The sequence below is a fragment of the Zootoca vivipara genome, chromosome 3 (genome assembly GCF_963506605.1).
Source record: "Zootoca vivipara chromosome 3, rZooViv1.1, whole genome shotgun sequence".
Lineage (NCBI taxonomy): Eukaryota > Metazoa > Chordata > Lepidosauria > Squamata > Lacertidae > Zootoca > Zootoca vivipara.
In genome coordinates this window covers 89,519,126-89,541,908 of record NC_083278.1, presented here as the reverse complement: position 1 = coordinate 89,541,908, position 22,783 = coordinate 89,519,126, and the positions used below count along the sequence as shown (strand labels likewise).

The window sequence follows — 22,783 nt, the reverse complement described above, 5'->3', positions numbered from 1 at the left end:
CCGGTTTTTCATTCTACTCTGAACAGGGCTTTTGTTCTACTTAAAAGTCCCACAGTTGCACAGATGAGTAACAGGCATACTCCAGTTTTTTAAAAGCCATGGCTTTGAGAAGAAGATATGATTAGGCAACTACAAGTTGATGAGCTCCTTTTTTAATAGAGCCAAATTTTCGGAAAACGTCCAAACTGCCATCTTCTGAAAATGGTGCCCTTTTAAAGCAGCATAACCAAAACGGAGATATGAAGCGAGGAACTCACCTAAAATATGTACATATTGTCCCCTGCTCCTATTAATCACTGAGGGTTCCTCCCCCCCTAACCTTTTCATGCCTAATTAGAGCCAACTCTCTATCCATTTGAGAGCTGCATCCATTAGCCTGTATGTTCAGGCTTAGCCGCCAGCTCCTCATTAACATTCCATCCCCTTGCAAAGGGCTGCTCTCTCCAAAAGAGGTCAGTGGTAGATTCCCCATTTTAGAATATTGACCTTCCCATTTAAATGCTGCCTGTGCTACAAGGACACTGTGTTCCTTTCCTGTTCACATATTCGCACAACCATGTTATCACTGTCTCAGTTGCTTGCTGCAACGAAAAAAAGTGCATAGCACTATGGCTATACACTGCCCTGGCACTCCTCTTATCAAATTAATTTGTCTAGGGACAGACACATATAGCACTCATGACAAAATGTCCACCACACCAGAGTGAGAGCAACACTATGTGACACATTATTAGCTATGTGCCTGTGTTCTTAAATGCAGCTATTAAACACTCAGATTGCCAGTGTGGGGTCATTTGGCTCAGTGTAGGAGGCTCGCACCCTTTGCCCCACACTATGATCTCGATTTGGATCAGGCCCCTTGTCCCCTAAAGGCACAGCTTCAGGTGTATTGTCTTGCGTAGCCCTGAGGTCTCAGATTCTGTGTCCTTACTTTATATAAGCATCATCAGTTTTAGCTGTGCAAGTATTAGGAATTGTATAATGTTGGTGTATTAATTTTTGGCCTCATCTGTGACCATTTAATAAACGTGCTGGTTTTCTGTCTCACGTGCCAAAGTAACGTTGGCTTACCAGGATGGCATAGGATGCACTCTGCTCTCTTGAGCGTACCCTGTGGCTCAGAGTCTGCTCTCCAGTCAAGCCCAGCTCTATTCCCCTTCTGGTCTGTGGCAATCCTTACTGCAGCAGTTGCTCTGTATACTGACATTAACCTTTCCCCTTCCAGCTAATGGATAGGGGTCTATAGGCCACTCTGTCCCCTGAGTTCCTGAAAAAGTGATTTAATAACATGTTCACATTGTTCCAATTGTTTTCTCTACAAATACATTCCCCACATTTCTGTGGCACATTAAGGGGGCAGGATGACAGAAGAGTATTTTTCCTTGTTCTCTTTCCCACCCTGCCCACCATACCGATGCTATTAAAACTGGCTTATGTAGTTTCATATAAATTCAGCAGTCTTCAGCCTTTAACCCAAACAGGAATTTGGGGACCCATTTTTTTAATGCATTATTTACCATGGTGCTGATGCTGTTGCATAGCTGCCAAGTTATCCCTTTTTTACAGGGATATTCCCTTATGCTGAATAGGCTTCCTCGCGAGAAAAGGGAAAACTTGGCAGCTATGTGCTGTTGTGACCCATCTTTGATCAGGCTGCGAGTGGGTTCTTTTTCATCACGTTAAGACCAATTATATGATTGAAACTGATGGGGGATTTCAGATTAACATGTGGCTATTTATTTCACAACATGATTGTAGAAAAACAAACAAACCCCCAAAAGTCTACTTTTCCAAGGAGGAAGGGTTAGAAGTTTGATCCAGATAATACTTTGTACCATATCCCAAAGCAGTGGTTCAAGATGAGCATTGCCAGCTGTCAACAGGCATGTATATGGTAATCCATACCCTATAATGTAAACAGAGGACGACGACATGATATGCTTCAAAACAGACCTTACAGAATAGTTACACATCCATTCCATACATACAATCTACATCATGGGTGGGTTGATGTCCACATTTCCTAGGGATAATCTGTTGCAGCACTGCACATTGATGAAGATGACCCAAAAGTGGTTAGGCACACACACATACAGAGAGACCCTTCATTTGTTATGCTACCTCTATTCCATCTGCAAGAAATTAAGAGGGTCACAGACAACCCCTGATCTCCAGGTTGCCCACCCCTGCGCTACAATATACGTTGACACACACCTGTCATGATTATATTCTACCTCCACCCTCTAAATCAGTATGCCTCGGAGTAACAAAGGGCAGAGAGTGCTGTTGTGCTCATCTTGTAGGTTGCTGGTTGGCCACTGTGAGAGCAGGAAGCTGGGCTAAGTTGGGCCTTTAGTCTGATCTAGCAGGCTCCTCTTAAGGTCTCCCTCAAAGTATCCTAGCAATTGTAGTCTGGTGCAGGTGTGGAGAATTCTGTTAGAGCACTAGTCGTACAGAACTGCAATGCCCAAAGTTCCCAGGGTCCATTGTATATTAGAACAGGTTAGGGGTGAAGATTAGTGGAATAGGGAAAAATCTGGCACATTTCAAGACCACTCCAGCTTCCCATCCCTACCACGTTCCTTCGTAAGGGTTCAAAATTAAAACATTTACGTAGGCAGAAGACAGACAGCTGGCTCTGATTTAAGTGCTACCCAAGGGACAGCTGCTTGCAGGCTGCAAGGAGACATATGACCAAATATGCCAGAATGCCAGGCTCGGCAGTCAGGAAGAGGGGAACAGCACATTTGCTCCAGCTGCCATCCTAGCACTTTGCACTATGCACAGACTGGTGTGATATCGCACCATGCAACTGCTAGGAGACATAGTTGCAATAACTTAAGAATAAACGTGCAAGGGTGAAGACTTTTATGTATCAACAACCGTAGGCGGCAGCTTTCAGCTCAGTTGCCTTTATCTGCTTATTTGCTATTGGCGTTCTACGGAACAGCTGCATTTAGAGTTGAAACACTGCCCCTGCTCAGCTGGCCACAAACTATCCAAAGCCGTCCCTTGCAGCTGTTACAAACTCTACAAAATGCAGACTCTGGGTAAGTAATTTCCAAAACTAACAACTGCAACTGTTGCAGGCCATATAGTTTTAAAATTCAGAACGAGATCACAACTTGTAAAACAGTTCAAGCAAGTCAAAACTGAGTAAGTCCTTCATGATTACAAAGAGTCAATTATGTTGAATATGAGGTTCTGGACAAGATCCCAGGATACAGCAAGAATATGGTATCTTTTTGAAAAGTTAGTATCAACGTAGGCAAATGGGAGTAGGTTGCTGGTAGTTCTGTGTTGAAAGCACAAACACAACAATACTTGGAATACCTCAAGTAATATAAAATTATTCTATTGTGGACAAGAACTTGCAAAGAATAACACAAGCCTCTGAGCGAGCAATAAAATATAAGAATTGAATGCAAATGGAGACTGTAATGTGAACTCTGGGTACCAAATAGCTGCTTACATTCATGTAATGGACTTACTAATCCAAATCATTTTACTACTTTTTATTTACTCTGCTTACATGTCAGTTCTTCAGAGGCCCATCATCCAGCAACTAGTTTTGAACCACGTATGTCTTTGGAAGCCCATAAACAGGATACAAGAGTCAGCAGATTTTCCACTAGCTAGGGAGTGGGTTTCCTGCATAGCCCTATACCCCTCCTCATGGCTAGCAAAAGTAAAATATATTGGCAGGCTAGCAAAGAAAACATGCTTAATTTGCATAATTTTAGGGCACAAAATGTGGGCATTCTTATGCCAACACTGTAGGTCTGAACATTTCATGAAGTTTTGTGATAATCAATACACTTAAGTCACCAAAATGTATCTGAATTTGTGTTTTATTGAATGTGATTGCTTAATTATCCTTTAACATAGCTTTTGGTAAACATACCTACTTCATAATTTTAAAAATGTCTTACATACTTATGGTAATCTTGACACTTAAAGCAGATCTTTGTTTGATAAAGCAGAGAGATTAAAAGTGATAAAATGTTCATATCCTTTATTGTTTGGCTCATAAACTTCCCTTGTAAGAAGCCCTTAAAATAGTGACCAGAAAATAACAAATTTAGCCCCTACTTAAAAGTTCTCATATAAATACAATCTGTCATCTCCTATAGTTTTGGAACATCATATCTCTCTTACTGTATTAGCAGAAAAATAGTCTGTCTTTTTTTAAGAGAAGCAGCACTTCAGCCAACTGGAGCATTAGAAGAGGACCAGAGGGATCCCCAGATCACATTTGCTTGGCTTTTTTTTTTGTATCAAAACAGGAGTGCCCTTTGGACATAAGCCAAAAGTGTTTAACAGAATGGTTAAAATTCAGGAGGCATAATTTTAAAAAACCAAAAAATGAAACCCCAACCCCAAAAGGTATGTGTCACATTTGACAACTCTTTTGGTCCCAGTGATCTAGCATTCGTCCATACAGTCACATCTTTCCATAAAGGCAAACAATTAAGTAAACCCAAAATAATTCCTCTGAGCATTGTTGTTCAGTATAAATGTACCACAATCTGTGCAAATTACCTATAAAGATGACCAAACCCAAGATGGCAACTTTGTAAAATCAGCACTGCAAATGAAACCCAGACCAGTGCTCCCTTTGGAAGAAAAAGACTGTGCGACACAGAATATTTTGTGAAATCCGGAGGTCCAAGGGCGCCACCTTTTGTTAGTCCCTGACAAGGAGACACACGTTTACATCTCTCCAAAGAAAGCAGGTTCCTCAGCGTAAGAGACATGAATGACAGTGTCCCTTTTTAAAGGCCTTTTTGCCATGGTGCCATAGTTCTTCTGGTGCTCCGAATTATCCAGAACTGACCTTTCATTAGGAGAACGCAGTAGAACATGGGGTAAAAACACCTGGAACGGCAGAAAAGTGGAATCTTGAATAATTTAAAATAAAGAGGCAAGATATGATCATTTCAAAATGGATCAAATATTTTTATCTCATCCCCTATTTTTCTTTCTCCCACGTATCTTCTGCATGGAGGCTGAATGACGTTTTGTTTCTCTCTGGACTCTTAAACCAGAAGTGAGGTGTTTAGTAGGAGAAACAGCATTTCATGATTTTACAAAAATCTTTCCCCCCATGATTAAGGACAAAACTTGGAATATTTGGTTCAAACTAAATAAGATTGCCATACCTGAACACAATTACTATGTAGAGAATGTGTTTTTTAAATATGTTTCCATTGCACCTAAAACTTTCTATGCAAGAATATATTTTGTCAACAGAAGAACTTTAGGTCAGCTAGCCCTGAAGGCAACCAAACCAAGTGTTTTGTCACCACAGAACTTGCTGCTACAAACAAATCCTTTCCTGTCAAGAAACTTGCTTTCCCGTGAAGAATTAATAATTGTTTTCTGATAAATGCTTACAGCAGATCTTCGAGTTGTTGATACTGAAATAGCATCAGCCCCTGTATCATCTTTTTTCTCTGTCTGCAACTATCAATAGAGAAGAGACAAACAAATATAAAAATTTGTGAAAATATGCCCAGTCTTATGTAAAACGTAATATTTAACTGTATTGCTCCTGTTTGCCAGTACTCACAGTTCTATCATTTAACACGAAGAAGCAAGTACATAGCTATACGGGAAGAACTCCCTCATTTTTTAACATAACACTTTATTTACAGCTAGGGTAAGCTATTAATTAGTCAGAACTTAGCTTTACTGATGTAATTGCTTTAACGGTTTATTGTTTAAATTGTGTAATATTTGATTGTAACCCACCCTATAATCATATTTGACAGTGTGAGGCATACAAAAACAACCAAATAAATGAAGTAGCTCAACTGGCTTTGGATTCAGTGTTAAGTGCCAAATTAAGTGAAGCAGAAATTATTAGCAACTCCCAGATACAAAAAGAGTGATTTACCTTATAATTCAGAGGGCTGAGGTACTTGAAGCAGCCAAAGCAGGTATAGCCTATGCAAACACAAACTGCTATGGCTACAACTAGGAATGTAAATAAAGTTGTAGGTGCTCTGAAACCTAAGGAGAAACATTTTACAAAATATGAAATAAAAAGGGGAATGAGATAAGAGGGTGGGGAAATCTTAGCAGCTGTACACACAAGCAAGCAGGTAACACACACAAATCTTGAAATATGGGAATGTGCCGTATCATTTGAAAACTATTCTTCTGCCTTTTAAATTAGAACAGGGTTCTTCTGGATGGCGAGGGCGACTGTCCTGTTTCAGCACTTGAGTTGAAATACCAAGGTGCCGACCCCCTGCCATGCTGAAGCCTTGCTTGCCAGGCTAACATGGCTGTGGTTTCTGGCGACATCTCGCCAAAACTCAGAAGCTGCAGCCGCTTCTCCCTGACACAGTATGCCCCCCCAATCATTATAAGCAGTAGTAGCAGCAAGATCTCCAGAAGGTCTCGTCAGAAGTCGCTGCCACTTCTTGGATTCTCCGGCAACGATGGCAAAGGGTGAATGAGGCACCTGCGGCGGTGCCACCCCTTGGGATTCTGCCGCCTGAGGCACCCGCCTCAGTCTGCCTCATGGGCAGGCCGGCCTTGCTCGATGGACTGACTTCCAACACTGCCAGGCAACTTGGACAGGGATGCTGAGAGTTAATAGTCTAGCATCATTTGGAGGGCACCTTGCTGGCTACCCCTGCACTAGAAGATCTGCCTATGTCCTTGGGTCTCAGTGTTTGGGACTGCACCATTAGCTGTTCCCAGAATTGGCAGCCCTACACTTCAGCTGTATCTTTGCCCTTTGCTCCCACTCACACAGCATAGAGATATCCATGCTCTTCAACAAAAACCACTACTTGTCTGCTACACAAACCTCTCAGAAGTGTGACCATTTGCACGCCACTCATACTTACCTAGCCTCAAAAAAGAGAAAAAATACAGCCAAAACAGGCAGAGAATTGGAGCTGCAAGGGCTTGAGTCACAGCCGCAGAATGGATTCGTTTCTCTAGCTTTGCAGGAAGGTATGCAAAGTAGAGATTGTGGCGGTCAACGGTATGCCTTAGGAGCAAATAAATTAATCCTGAAAATAGGAAATAATGTCAGAGTTACAAAAATGTTTTTCTGCTGCCATTTCTCACCACAAAACCATAAAGATGTTAAATGTCCCCTTTGTTCTATACAAGCCAAGGCACCAAAATGTTATTGTGCCTGTAGACTCAGGGATTGCCAAGAATCAAAAGGTAAACTGCATATAAAATACCAGACTCTTGCTACTGCCTTTGAATAAATTATCAGCTTCAGTTTTATAAGGTTATACAAATGCTTCATTTCCTATTGTGGGGTGTCATGATATGGTATGAGGAAAGGCTCTAGCATGTGCTCTTTACACTGAGGCATCTCTGCTTTAAATTGTATGAACTAGCAAAGTTCTGTTGTTTTAAATCCCATCCAACATTCTGTTTTTCCGTGTTTATTTTGTGATGCACACTAGTATTGTGTTTGTTCCGCTGTGAAGTACTATCAGCATTCTGTTATCATGTGTTTGAGGAATTCACTGTGGTTTTGTTTAGTTAATAATTTTATTTATTTGTTTAATAATTACAAAGGAAAAACACAACCACCCCACTTTCGGTGGTATAAAGAACAGGATCTCCATTCAGAAGAAGAGAAATGCCATGCTTGTCTCCTTAGAAGTTCAATGAAACTTACTTCCAGATAAGCAGGACTGCAACCTAACTGTTATTAGAAGACAAACACACAGCTTATGTAAGGGTGTTAAATATGTAATAATTGAAACATAAAAACCAATGCTGGTTTCTGGGAAATCAGATTTTACAGAAAAATATAGCACACAATTTCTAACCAAAATCCAGTTGGCAAAAATCCGCCTGTTCGCTGTATCAAACTGAAACAAAGATAAGATACATCTTTCCAAGTATGTTGCTATATTCAACTGGTGTTGTTTGTTTGTTTTCTGCTTTAAAAAACCCAACTATGTATTATTTGGGATCCCTGGCATGAAAAATTACATTTTGTTTAGTATCTAGCATGATTTTTGTAGGAATAAAAAAAATACATTCCAGAAAACAAAGGTAAAAAAACTAGGCACTACAGTAAATAAGAATGTTAAAGGTGTACCATAATTTGCCAGCCCTGTACTATGGAATATTTGTCCACCAGGCATCTATGCTGTTAAGCTCTGGATGTGTCTTGAAGACTTTATGCTGACAGGCCTATTCAGCTGTTTCCTTTTTAGATGAGCCAGTTATTCTTGCAATTATTCTGTGCTGTTTTAAAGTATCTTACGTTTTACGACATTTGCAATATATGGGAAGTATGATCTACACCTGAGAGCTATGTTCTCATAGGTTGTTTCATGAGCTTGCAACTCCCTTTTTCATCCTCAAGACCACAAAATCCATAGCCTAGTCTTCTTACTGGTCTATGCTGACCTCAGGGCTGTCTCAAGCATGCCGGGTGCCCTGGCGCCGTGGTGCGGAGATCGCTCCGGTGCCCCCGCCCTGATGGGCGGGAGCAGTGTGCAGCATGGCTTCCACGCGGCTTTTCCGCACGGCGCCCCTCTGGCGCCCCGCGCCACCCAGCCTACCCCTAGAGCTGGCCCTGGCTGACCTTTTAATGTTTCTCGTGTTGCACTTCCTACAATGCGTAACCCCTTTCAGATCAAAAAATACTATGCTATACTAATGAATACAACAAAAAGTATACAAATGGAAACTAAGAATAATATAGAGGCAAACCTAAAAAGCATGCGGAACATGTATTTAGATTAACCAGCACTACACTAAGTTCCCATTGAGAGCAGCAAAATGATTTACCGGTAAGTTGTCGCGCTCTTTTCTTACCCTGTGTGACAATTCAGCCAGCACAGAAACTAGTATAACACATACACTTCTCAGTCTCAATACTATATTCAAGTCGATCTGCCACCAAGCCCTCCTGTTTGTCCTATTACAATTCCAGCACACTGGCCAACTTACCAAATGGGACAATAAGGGGGCAGGTGATGCTGTAGGCCATGATGACAGTGAACACACAGAGTGTCCACGCATACATTGCTCCAAACGCAAACTGAAATGCTTGGTGCTACAAGGAAATAAAACATTTGCATTAAGTGTTGCAGGAACAATATTCTGCCTCTTATTCTCTCCATACACCAGTTATTTTTAAAGTGGTGCATGCCACACTTTAGGAGACATGCGCCAGCAACCTTTGGTGGCATGAGTACATACCAGTTGCATCACCAGAAATTTGTTGCGACAATGGAGAGAGCGCCACTTATTGACGTTTACTCAGGACAACTCAATCGTCTTAAATGAAAATTAAATTAAATGAAAAGCCAGATCTGTAAATACTTTCAAATGTTGGGGTCCTTAGATGGAAAGATTTTCTAAGCTTCCTCAGAAAGGAAAAAGTGAAGCTGCTCTGTTTGAGCTGAATGAGTGTTGTGCTACAGACGTTAACTGTGCTCCAACAGAAGGCCACCAGAAAGCTGGGGAATCACCAACAAGATTTAAATTATCAGGATGATCAGAGTCCAGGGATGAATGCTGGAAGCCCATGTGAACAGAGATGCAAAGTATTGCTGCGTATGGTTGACGGGAATGTAAAATTCTTTGTGCAATAGGTCTAGGTTTCATACCTGCTTAACATGTTTTCTCTCAGAACTGGATTTGGCCATAAACATGCGAAAAGTGTATAGCAGGAGTCCTGGCAAACGCAACAACTCACTCCCAGTGCCAATGAAAGCCGATGCAATCACATAGTTCACAAAGAAAGCTCCTTGGTCAGGCAAAAAGACACACCTGCACGTATTTTTAGAAAAAAGAAAAAACACAAGTGAGTGATGATGAAGAAGGTGATAAACCTCATCTGGTCACCAATTAACATCCCCTACCCCTGCCTGCTCTGGGGAGAACTCTGCTAGATCTCATTATATGTCCCAGTATGCCCGATCTCAGGGAGGGGAGCCTGGGAGGTAAAGTAAGTTGGAAAAGGTAGCTAAACGGAAAGAGGCAAATAACAAGGCAAAACTGTGTTTAAATAAAAGAAAGGAAAAGACTTAGCCAATATTGAAGAAATGCAGGAGTAATGGAGGGGGTACTGCTTCAATCTAGAATATGCTATGGCAGCATGATCACAATCGCTTGCGTGAATATGTATTCAATAAAATTAAACCAAATTTAACTGTTTTCAATTTCTGCATTAATTTTTCCAACAATGCTGTTTGCCAAAGTTTCTGAAACCAGAATCCCAGATTGTCCATTTTAAATTGCAATAGCAATTCTAGTAGCAACTGGATGATGAACTAATAATTATTTGTGGTGCAGCAAACTCAAAGGGCCAAATGTGGTGACAGAGTAACCTGTTGTTTAGTAATTAAGCGTTGGGTTTTTTAACTAAGGGGATTTACAGTGCACGTGGCAGAAGTCGCCAACCACCTGGCACCCCTCCAACCCAAAGGAAATGCTTCAGAACTGATAAGAGGGGGTTTATGAGATAACATTTATGAATTATTATTTTTTTAAAAAAACACCAGCTCTCCAGCTTGTGCTGATGCAAGAATGTGTGTTTATTCCAAGGTTGTGACTTCTATTTGAGCATCACATTTCTATTCCCACATATTTTTGAAATCAGGAATGCACCTGTAACTTTTGCCTACTAAAATTTTATGTATGGCAGGCACTCAGCTTCTAAGTACCATCCTTTCAAATTGCTCTAGCTGCCTTTTTTGCATTTTCCTTGATAATTTGCTTATTTTGAAAATAATTGCTTAATTGAAAATACCGGTAGTTAAATTTGGTTTAATTTTATTGAATACACATGAAATTGTAAGCATGCTTGTCCTCCTGTCATAGCATATTCTAGATTGTGGCTTGTATAATAGCAATGAGTAATAATTTATATTCCGTATACAATGACTACTTCAACACAAAAATAACTTCCATATATTTAAATATGAATCTTCCTTTGTCTTTCAGTGATAATACACATAAATAACGATTAATTGGCTCCATAACATCCAAGCTAGGGAAGCATCATCTAGACTCTCTTTAATCTCTTCTTCGGAAAGGAGATTTACCACTTCTATAAAAGTCTTTCAAATAAAACAACTGTTTATCTTTCCATGCCTCAATATTATATGCGTTGCATTTATTGTAAAAAGTTGGATGTAACTGTACAGGAAGCAAAAGAGACACTGAAGGTACCAAATATGCTGCATGCTTAACCTAGATTCTAGATGTTGAATCTCTTAGTTATCCAGGTCAAAGTTCTAAATTTGTGTTTAAGGTAAGGGTAGGTAGGCGCAGGTCGCGCTGTGGGTTAAACCACAGAGCCTAGGGCTTGCCGATCAGAAGGTCGGCGGTTCGAATTCCCACGATGGGGTGAGCTCCCGTTGCTCGGTCCCAGCTCCTGCCAAACTAGCAGTTCGAAAGCACGTCAAAGTGCAAGTAGATAAATGGCATTTCCGTGTGCTGCTCTGGTTCGCCAGAAGCGGCTTTGTCATGCTGGCCACATGACCTAGAAGCTGTACGCTGGCTCCCTCGGCCAATAACGTGAGATGAGCGCCACAACCCCAGAGTCAGTCACGACTGGACCTAATGGTCAGGGGTCCCTTTACCTTTACCTAAGCATCAACCAGTAGATTCTGTAGTCACTCCTTTATGGACAATGTTGTTAAGACAAAATGCAATAATGTTTTCTGGGCTCCCAGAGTAATTTATTTTTGCAGGTTAAGCAAATGGTTGAATATTCTAGACAGATGTAGGATTGTTCACATATAATAATAATAATAATAATAATAATAATAATAATAATAATTTATTATTTGCAAAAAAAACCCCAATCTGGCTGGGTTTCCCTAGCCACTCTGGGCAGCTTCCAACAAAGATTAAAATACATTAAAATTTCACACATTAAAAACTTCCCTAAACAGGGCTGCCTTCAGATGTTTTCTAAATGTCAGGTAGTTGTTTATCTCTTTGACATCTGATGGGAGGGCATTCCATAGGGCAGGCGCCACGGTATCTAGAAGACATACAAGCTCCTGGGCAGGTAGAAAAAGGATCTTAACTACTTACTCTAATCTAAATCTAGATTCAGATGCGCGGTCGAACACCCAACGGAAGAAGACATCAAGACTGGAAGAAATATGCTAGCATTAGTCTCCATAATTCACTACATCCAACATGTGAACAAAAGGGTCTTTCTAAGCATATCGTTGTTATTTAAGAGTTTTAGTTACCCTTTTGTTTTGAACATTTGCCTACAAAACAGAGGAAATTATACATGCCTAAAGGTCAAAACGGATGTGACTCGGGAGATTTGTGTAAGGATCTACCCCAACTTTTTTATTAAAACACCATTAACCAAACTTAAAAGCAGCTGCTGTAGGGCCTCCAATTTTGATTGGGGTTCCCTGAACCCCTTGAAATTGCCTCATTTGAAGGAGGGGGAGAAAAGATGCCTGAATATTGTCAGGAAGAAAGGTGGGGAAACTTTGGTGAAAGGGTTAACAGATCCCAGCAGCACATAAAAGACCATCACCTCTCCTCACAGCTGCTTCTTAAGTTAGAAAAGAAAAAGAAAAATCCAAGACTGTCTGTGCCACCTCTGCTTTGGCCTTTAAGTCCCACTGAAATCAATGAGGAAAAAGTAATGAACTGTGTCCTTACATTCCTTTTATTTTAATGGGATTTAGGTGTCATTGCACACTACACCAAAACAAAATATGGTTTACGCAAGCAACAAGAAGGTGAAAATGTTATGTGGCTTGAGCACAGATGTGGGATGATATGGATTCAACTGTCCCTGGTTACACAAACATCACTGTAGTGCCTCAACATGTGCACTGGCTAATATGAAATAAAAGAAGCCAAAGTAAGTAGTTTAAGAAGTTAGCTTTCCATGACATAAGAATAGAAGTAAGCGACTTTTTAATGTAATTAGTACGGCAAAAATTCCAGCACCAAAAAAAATTCCAGTGTCTTAACTAGAAAGTTGGAATTCCAAATTGGTTTTTACAGAGCCGTAGCTAGGGTGATCTTGCACCCCTGGGGGAACCATCCAGATTGTGCCCCCTAGCCATGGACAAATTAGCTATTCTTTCTGCCTCTCCTCCAACCCCCACCTCCACCCACCCATTCAATTCCTCACGCACTTCACTTTCACCTTTTCTTATGAGGCAATAATCAATATTTTTATTTATAGACATACTTAGGGACATATTTTAAAGCCGATTTTGTGCGTCCGTGTGCCCCCCTGCCTGCGCCCCTGGCAGGGGCCTTCCTCGCCACCCCCTAGCTACGGCCCTCGGTTTTTACCTGGTCAAACCAAGTGAAGGCAAAATTAGCACCATGAAGATTAAAAAAGTGTAGACCTTATGCATCATTATTCTGTTTTCACCAGACCTATAAAAAAGAAAATATTAATCACATGATATATACTTATGTTATAAAACAGTGATGGCGAACCTATGACACGCGTGTCAGACGTGACACGCAGAGCCCTCACTGCTGGCACGCGGCCCATCAGCCCATTCGCGCTGTTGTTGTTTTCCTCCTCACACTATAGCTTGTCTCCGCTGTTAAAACCCGGATCCTTTTTTGTTATTGTTGTTGCTGGTAGCCAGAGATTTGTTTTTTAACCCTTTCTGTGCTGTTTTTTTCTGGCGCTTTGGCAGACGATGATTGGGTGTTACAGCGTTCGTTTTTTAACCCATTCTGTGCTGGGGTTTTTTTTTGCACTTTGGCAGACTATGTCGGTGCTGCATGTTAGTTCCAGCGAAGGTATTATTTGTCATTTATTTCTGTTCTCTTCCCCCCCCCAAAAGCACAGCAGCTTTGGGGCACCCCCCCCCCCAAAAAAGCAAAGCAACGTTTGCACCCCCCCCAAAAACCTCCAAAATTGTCAGCAGCTCCCCCCAAAAAGCTCAACAACTCTGGGCATTTTGTGATAAATATGGGGTTTTGGGTTAGGTTAGGTTAAATAATTAGTTTTTGGTTTATTAAATACAGTTATATATTAGAATTATACATTTTTGTTATTTAAACTATAAATATTGTGAAATTATGGTGTTTTTTCTCAAAGTGACACACCACCCGAGTTATGCTCGGTTTTTAGGTGAATTTTGACACACCAAGCTCAAAAGGTTGCCCATCACTGTTATAAAACATGGGCCTTTGTCTTCGTTCTATCTTTCCTGTCAGTGTTTGAAAAGGAAAAGGTTCTGACCTCCTTTGCCTGGTCCTCAGACCCTAGTCGGCACAAAGAGTCCTTGAGAAAGAATACTTTGCAGAACGCTGCTTTTATTTTTTTTAAAAAAAGTCTTCTCCAACCACGACTGACAGCTTTATACATATTAACGCAACCAGCTTTCAACCGTCTACCAACCCACACCACACACAATCAATGACCACTCTATATATACAGGCATATGTAGGCTTTGCCGATTCGTTGTAGGCCGCTGACTCATGTTGACTCAGTTCCTTTTGTATTAAAGAAACAGCGGCTAATTTTAAGCTGTGACATTTCCAGCTCTCACAGGTAACAAAAAATGACATTTTACTATTTGGCCTGACTGCACTGACTACCAATTAGGATGCGGGCCCAATTCAAAGTGCTGGTTTTGACCTATAAAACTTGAAACGGCTCAGAACCACAATGCCTCAATTACCACTTCTCCCCATATGAACTGATGCAGACTTTGTGAGAATCATCTTATGCCCTTCTTGAGCTGCCCCCTCCACGAGAGGTCCAGAGGGCGGCAACACAAGAATGGGCCTTTTCTGTGGTGGCCTCCCATTTGTGGAATGCTCTCCCAAGGAGGCTCGCCTGACGCCCTCATTACATAATTTCGGTGCCTTCAGCTGATTAAACAATCCATGGCCTTTTAAATGTGTCTTGTGGGGGGCTATTTTTTATGTTATTCCTTTAATTAAGCTACAATTAGTGCAGAATGCAGCTGACAAGAACACTGACTAGAGTGTCTACCAAGTGTCTACCAAGATCATATAATGCAAAACTTGAAAGATCTACATTGGTTGCCTATATTCTACTAGGCTTGGAATTCTGGTGCTTGTATTATCTTATATGTACAGGTATCTGAAGGAAAAACCACCCCTGAATCAGCCTGCTTTGGCCCTTCAAACTACGTGGTAGGCTTTCTCATTGTCTTACTACCAGGAGAAATACAGTGCATAGTGACACAAAACTGGGCCTTCTTGGGGGTGGTGCCTTGATTGTGGAATGTTCTTCTAGAAATAAAGCTAGCGGCATTTTGGCCCCAAACATTTATCTGTTTGCCCATACGTGTATGGGATTATAGCTGCCCAGCAACTGATAGCCAAGAGAGGCTCTATGGGTGCTTTTAATTACTGAAGTTCAGTGCTGTGCTTTAAGCTCCCTGGAAATGTAATGATTTAACTACGCTGTTACCCACGCTGGGATTGTCTGATAAATTATAATTGTCTGATAAATAATAATAAAATAATAATAATAATAATAATAATAATAATAATAAAAAGGAAGACAGACACGTAATAAATGTCATAGGCTAGGGATTGAGAACCTGTGGTCCTCCAGATGTTGTTGGGTGACAACTGTCATCATTCCTAACCATTGACCTGATCGGAGTCCAACAAAATCTGGGTGTTCCCTATCCTTGCCATAAGCAATCCATAGTCACAACAGGTCTACCTTAAAAGCATTCAGTCTTTCAGTGCACACTCCCAGTGCACACACTACACCTGATTAGAAACTTTAGCAAAACAAACAAAAACATGATAGATTGCATTACAGTAGTTAACTCACCTAGGGAAAAGAGAGTGGCTCTTGTTATAATATGACATGACCCTCATGGTCCCTTCCAACTCTATGATTGTCTAACTTCTCCTTTGCCTTATGGGATGTTTAAATTAAAAATCAGTGTTTACTTGGGAGGAATGGAAGCTGCTAGTTTTTGCTGTTCTACTTTCTATAAAGTATGTCTATCCTTCCTTCCACAGAATGTTGAGGTCTTTAGCCAACAAAAAAGGAACATATATTCTTACATTGTCCAGTGCGATTCAAGAAACGTTGAGTACATTACTATTGTAGGCAGCAAAGCTGAAAAGGACCACAGAATGAGTGTTGGGAAGAACTGGCTCACAACAGGGTTCTGTGAGGATGGAGAGGAAAGAGAAAGCAATGAAGCCCAATTCTATATAGTCACCTTGAAAACAACTGAGCTGGAAGCCTATCTGTTATATTAGCTTTTAAGAAAGGTATCGAACTCACTGAATATGGCTTAGTCTGTGGGCAGAGTACAGAGGTGGTGGCTAGGATTTGGCCAGTTACACAAACTTTGGCAAAAGATTAAGTTGAAAGAGTGTGTTTGCATAATTACAATTTCTGGGCAAACCCCTCCAAAAATCTTTGTGGGAGGTGTTAGTTAGAACCAGGGGTCAGCAACCTTTTTCAGCTGTCCACCATCCCTCACCATGTGGGGGGCCGGACTATATTTTGAGAAAGTAAAAAAAAGAATTCCTATGCCCCACAAATAACCCAGAGATGCATTTTAAATAAAAGCACACATTCTATTCATGTAAAAACACCAGGCAGGACCCACAAATAACCCAGAGATGCATTTTAAATAAAAGCACACATTCTATTCATGTAAAAACACCAGGCAGGACCCACAAATAATCCAGAGATCCATTTTAAATAAAAGGACACATTCTACTCACAAAAAACACGCTGATTCCTGGACCATCCGTGGCCCGACTGAGAAGGCGATCGGGCCGCATCCAGCCCACGGGCCTGAGGTTGCCTACCCCTGGATAGAACTGTACCATTTCCAGCTCGTCTACACTTTCTGAGTTTCCCCATGAAGGCATTAACAGAGAATGAAACCGGAATGTAATGGGCTACTCACATTAAGATAGTGAATAGGCTTGGTTACATTAAACTTGTCCATTGTCGAGATAATGATGGAAGGTGTTGTCAAGAAAAAGAGCACAATAAACAGGAACAAGTTGATGCTAAGCCAAAGAAACCACCACTTCACCCCTTGAACTGAGAGCTTTTCCCTGTAAGTGAGAAGACACAGCAGACTAGCAAGTATTCTATACTTTGCAATAATGGTATTAACAGATGTATGGTACCTGTTGCTTAAACAAGTACAAAGCATGGGGCAGGGAAGAAAGAGGCATCGTTTGAGGTAGGAACTAACAGGCAGGGTGATGCCTTATCCCTTTTAAACATGACTGTGAGAAGGACAGTTATTGCTTTGCTGTTTTGTTGAATTATTTACTTGTTTTTATCCTGTATTTTATTCTGTGATCCACCCTGAGATCTTATGATGGAAGGACAGTATATAAATCTAATAAATAATAAAAATAAAAATAATAAAGTTACCAACAGATATCCTCTGGATAAGTAGCATATGCAACATTCCACTTTGAAACAGAGAGTTCCTTGCTGTGGGGTGACGGCTGAGGTTCTCCAATACACCTAAAGCCTTGACATTTACAGGCATTGAAATCTTTAAGAATACTGCAATAAAATAAAAATATTTCAGCATTCATACTTGGAATTACTTGAAAATGTACAGAGAAACTGCTAGGAAAGTTAATATCCGTGATCAAAGCAACCCTTGTGTAACCTTTCAATGTCACTCAGCCACCAGAGGGTGTTTTTTAGATTAAAACTGTGTAGGCAGACATATAACATATAAAAGTAATTTAACTCTGAGTAGACTATTCAGGCTGAAAATACTTTAAATATCATTAACAACCTTGTGGTTTTCCCTGTTTTCACTGCCAAAAAATTAATACAGAAACTCTTCTGGAATTTGGATCCTTAAGTCTTTCAGATAAATGCAGTTCAGACAGAAGAGGTTCATTGTTTGATTAAGACAAAAGTCAATTGTCAGCTAAAATTAGTTAAATGTGAGGAGAGGAATGGGTGAAAAACCTCAGATGAGCTGAAAAGGCAATGTACTCTGAGTTCCGTCTGCTGACTTCCTGTGGTATTTAAACAGATGCATAAATGGTTTTTGGGGGGTGAACTGGGATTGGTTTGTGTTTCATTTAGTGTAAATAATTCAGCTTTGTGACCATATTGAATTAAAAGAACAAAATACTTACTGTGTTGCCATGACTTTCTCATCAAATGTTACAAAAGCCATTCCCAGTGGCTTGTCATAAATTAGCTTTTCCTCTTTCAAATATTCGCTCAGATATTTATTGCTAACCTTGGTGTAGTAATCTATAGCATCCTCCTGTTGAAAGGAAGCTTCAGTTACAAAAACAGTGCTGAATAGCTCTTCAGATCTGGAAATACTGTAGTACTGTTTTCACTTTTCATGCATTAAGCTTTTCCTATTTTAAACAGAGACATCACATACAAAAACTACAAAGCATTTTATCTTCCACACAGTTAAGACAAGTAATAAAACAGGCTCTTTACCTTTTTGCAACCTCTGACCTCACAACAGCAGAACTGGCCAAACCATTGTGTGTGTATGAAACATCGCTTACCACTCTTCTGAAACACTTGTGTATAATAAGCCACATGTTTCTCTGCCTTTTTTCTGGGCACAAACACATAAGGTTTCATGATGCAAAAACAGATTAATTCCCAAAACTGTGTGTCCATCTTAGAAACACATTTTTTATAAGCAAAGAGTTACAGAACAGCTCAAATACATACATATAATGCAACATGTGTACTAAAGATCTAAAACTTGTATCAGCTTATGAATGCCAAGTCATGCAGGTATGCACTATGTAGACTGATGGTGTTCCTATAATGTGGAAGTATCATGCTCTATACTTCTGTATATATTATGTTTTTGTCCTACCCTTCCCCAAGGAGACATCCATGAGGCTTTCTTATTTTACCCTCACAATATTCCTACAGGATAGACTGAAGCTGAGAGACAGCAATTGGCCCAAGATCATACACGGAGATTCTTCGCCTCATAAGAGATTTGAACCTGGATATCTTCAACCACCACCCCCCCCCTCCCAAACTGCTTTGCAATTTCAGGAACCACAAACTAAACTGGAGTTAAGAAAAGCTACTGGGCTGTCACTGTAGGGACATTATAGCTACATGTGGTAAAAGTCACTCTGTACCTCTGTATAGAAAACTTTAACTTTCTCTTGCTAAAATATTGTTTCTGTATGCAAAACGTAATAGTATCTCGTGATTGATTCTGCAAGTCTGAAATATTCTTAACAACAGCAAAGATAATACCAGCAGCCTGGTACTGGCACCGGATCATTTTGCTGTTAACGTATTTTAAAATGAAGGGAATGCAGTTTCACCAGGACATTTTTCATGCAGGTACCTTTCTTTGTAGAGAGAGGTGAGTTTGGCTACATTATAACATAACTGGACCTCTTGTACATTGCAGGTTGGATACGCTTCACTGCAAAAGGATGAAACAGATAATTACAAACTGTAGTAAGATGGTGAGAAACACTGCATTCAAAAATAGGTAGGCTCAGAATATAAATATAGACATCTTAGCACAAACCTATTGTGACTGGGGCTCAAAGTCATCTGAAGCACAGGCTTGCTGTCCTCAACTCTCTTAAAAAACTGATTTGGTGGCAGGTGACAGATGAAGGTCTAGGAATGGACATTCCTATCACACCCTAGAAGGTACAGGACCCTTAGAATAATGTTGCAACTACACTTTCCAAGGTTCCGGGCTCCTGCTGTGCAAGTGCAGGAGGAATAATTAAGGCTACCAACATTCTGGTGACATGGGAAGGGAGCACAAGGGTGTGTGTGGGGGGGGAAATAACAACTCGGGAAATTGTAGTCGGGCTCAGCCCTCATTGTGCTCCTGGTTATGTCACTCAGGGTGAAATAGAGCTAAACCTCAGAAAAGAATCTAATGTTTTTCTGGGTGTGAGAGGTCCCCCCCCCAAAAAAAATGTTTTACTTAAATCTACTTGAAGCTAAACATAGATTTCACCCCACCACTAAAACCCAAATATTAATTCACAAAGTTACATCTCGAGAACAAAGAAATGTACCAGGAAATGCTTCCTAGGAGCTGGTTTATCATGCCCAAATAATATTGCTCCGGGCATAGGATAATCAGGCAAATTGCCACTGCACAGGTCAGAGTGTGGTGCCAGGCAACAAAAAATTATACTCCATTGGCTCCACAGATTGCAGTGACCTTCCATACAAATCGGTTATCCAAGTGCAGGAAAGCTCTCCTCTGACTGCTCTATCAACCCCCACTTATGCCAATTTAAAATTAAATTGCTGGCACAAGTTTACAAAGTTGTCAAGATACAGTGCCCATTGCTCTTCTGTACTATTCCAGCTAGCCTCCCCCCCTTTTTTTACAGTTTTTCCTGTAGTGGGTGGGTAGATAGGACTAACCCCAGGTACCAGCTAATATGGACAAGGTCTCTCCTTAAGTAGGAAGTCTAGTAGCTTATCCATCCTTGGCTGCCACTACACATAACACAGCTAGGGTAGACACTAAATTCAAGGACTACATTTAGACAAAAATTTTTTAAAAAAAAAATCCTTCCAGTAGCACCTTAGAGATCAACTAAGTTTGTCATAGGTATGAGCTTTCGTGTGCATGCACACTTCTTCAGATTTTTTAAATTTTGTTTTGACTACGTCAGACCAACACGGCTACCTACCTGTAACTAGTACATTTAGACAGGCTTTGCAAATCAATTGTTAATAATAGTCTATAGGTAAAATTAAACAATAACTTAGTTATATATTTTGTTAAGGGAGCTTGAAACTATAAGGACCCTTTGTTTAAAGAAAAATAAACCAATAGAAAATCAGCCCCCCCCCTCTTTTACTTACTTAAAGTGATTTTCTATGGTTGTTGCTTTGGCATTTTTGGGAAGCCCAGTTATGAACAATGTGCGTTTTACCTACAGAACAGAAATTATTAGTTTCTCAGAGACTTTGAACTAGGGAAGAAGCCAGAAAAGAGAGACATTATTATATATTTCAAGCTGGACTGTGTGTATTTGAAGAGGAGAAAAAACAAGGATTACATTGATGTCCCCCCGTTCACAAAAGAAAATACTTTCCACCCCCTGCTGTAACAGAACAGAATCCAAGCTCCACCAAATTACTTGGCTTTTTTGTGTTCTGTTTTGTAGACTTGTCCCACAACCCAGCAAATCAGAAATGTGCATACATGATATGTCAAGGGGTGGTGCTGTGGTCTAAACCACAGAGCCTAGGGCTTGCCAATTAGAAGGTCGGAAGTTCGAATCCCCACAACGGAGTGAGCTCCCATTGCTCGGTCCTAGCTCCTGCCCACCTAGCAGTTCGAAAGCACGTCAAGGTGCAAGTAGATAAATAGGTACTGCTCCAGCGGGAAGGTAAACGGTGTTTCCGTGCGCTGCTCTGGTTTTTGCCAGAAACGGCATAGTCATGCTGGCCACATGACCCGGAAGCTGTCTGCGGACAAACACCAGCTCCCTCGGCCTATAGAGCGAGATGAGTGCCGCAACCCCAGAGTCATCCGTGACTGGAGCTAACGGTCGGGGTACCTTTACCTTTTTACATTAGAAGTAGCAATACACATTTTTAAGAATATAGAAACTTACTATGCTTTCTTCTTCATATTTGATGGCTTGAGTGTGATGTCTCATAAAGGCAACGGTCAAAATCATGTACACAAGAGCAAAAATAGTGTGCAGCCAGAAAAGATTGTTGCTGTGGAACACATGTTTTGATATATTAGAAGTGAAATGACTGGAGTATAACATTTGCCTAAGCTACTATTCAATTTATGACTGTTTAGTGGTCAGCAAGGCAGGAAAGCAAGCATAAGACTGACTGTGTTACTTTTTACAACCTCCCCTTAAACCATACAGGACACATGTATTTTTAAAAATGTATATTCAACGGCCTACGTTAAATGTAGTTGTTTTAGCATAGTGCCACCCAGCCAATGGGTCTAAACCATGTTCAGCACATACTGACTTAATGTTTCAGCCAAACTGTCTACTGACAAGTTAGTGACAAAGGAACTTAAAACACATTCTAGGAGCCTAAGGGCACTGTGGTCTCTCAGCCTCCTCAACAGCATTTTCAAATGGATCAGCCTTTCAAGAGCACTATACTATTAGACCACCGGAACACAGGACTATTTATAAAGCAGCATTTTTTATTTTTTTTTATTTTTACAATAGAATGACCAATAGAATGAGTAACTTGCATGTACTTTCAAAGCCCAGTGGAGCACACTAATGCTTATGCATTATATCTACATGGTAGAAATTATACAACTCTGCTAGGTGAAAGGGAAAGTGATTTTTTCCCTATTTCAGAGTATTTGAGGACCAACACTTAGAACAAGTCAGATTACATATTCTGTTCCCCCACATCCTACTATAATTAGCAATGCCTGCTTTTTACTTGTACGTCTGTCTTTTTCTTTTTTCGGTTTCTGTTTTCCCTCTGGTAAGCGGCAAAAGGGTCCAAAAGTGGGGAGGGAAAATTATATGGTCTAGCCTGGGAGTGGGAAAATACTTTCACTTTTGAACAGAGTGGGAAACGCAGGTGTGACCTTGAATAGATCATAACCAAAGACTTTTAACTAGGGTGGAGTTAGCTAAAATATGGAAAAAGGGAAACATGATATGGGAGCTGACTTGGTAGTGATACCAGCATTTTGTCCTGCAGTGCTGTTACAGCAATGACTCAGGTGCGCAAACCCTGAGAGAAGTGGTTGCCAGGGCTGTTCATGTACAAAATAAAGACTTGAGAGGCCCAGGAATTACATTTCCCAAGTTTCCCAACACTTGGAACATTTTGTGCGGT

At 40.6% G+C, this 22,783-nt stretch overlaps 1 protein-coding gene across 2 annotated transcripts in view; it reads right to left on the bottom strand.

Moving 5' to 3' along the window:
* Positions 1-99: 99 nt before the first annotated feature.
* The window catches only part of TMEM63A (transmembrane protein 63A), a 34,640-nt gene continuing 11,956 nt past the window's right edge, over positions 100-22,783 (bottom strand). For both annotated transcript variants that reach the window (XM_035111441.2, XM_035111443.2), the window contains exons 8-23: positions 21,565-21,673; positions 20,807-20,877; positions 19,305-19,385; positions 18,419-18,542; positions 18,097-18,230; positions 17,366-17,503; positions 16,884-17,037; positions 16,021-16,127; positions 13,294-13,380; positions 12,052-12,111; positions 9,612-9,774; positions 8,950-9,055; positions 6,864-7,031; positions 5,900-6,015; positions 5,398-5,466; positions 100-4,878 (exon numbers count right to left, since the gene is read on the bottom strand). In XM_035111441.2, the coding sequence (XP_034967332.1) occupies positions 4,714-4,878; positions 5,398-5,466; positions 5,900-6,015; positions 6,864-7,031; positions 8,950-9,055; positions 9,612-9,774; positions 12,052-12,111; positions 13,294-13,380; positions 16,021-16,127; positions 16,884-17,037; positions 17,366-17,503; positions 18,097-18,230; positions 18,419-18,542; positions 19,305-19,385; positions 20,807-20,877; positions 21,565-21,673 (1,852 nt within the window). In that variant the 3' untranslated portion in view covers positions 100-4,713. The remainder of the gene's footprint in view (positions 4,879-5,397; positions 5,467-5,899; positions 6,016-6,863; positions 7,032-8,949; positions 9,056-9,611; positions 9,775-12,051; positions 12,112-13,293; positions 13,381-16,020; positions 16,128-16,883; positions 17,038-17,365; positions 17,504-18,096; positions 18,231-18,418; positions 18,543-19,304; positions 19,386-20,806; positions 20,878-21,564; positions 21,674-22,783) is intronic.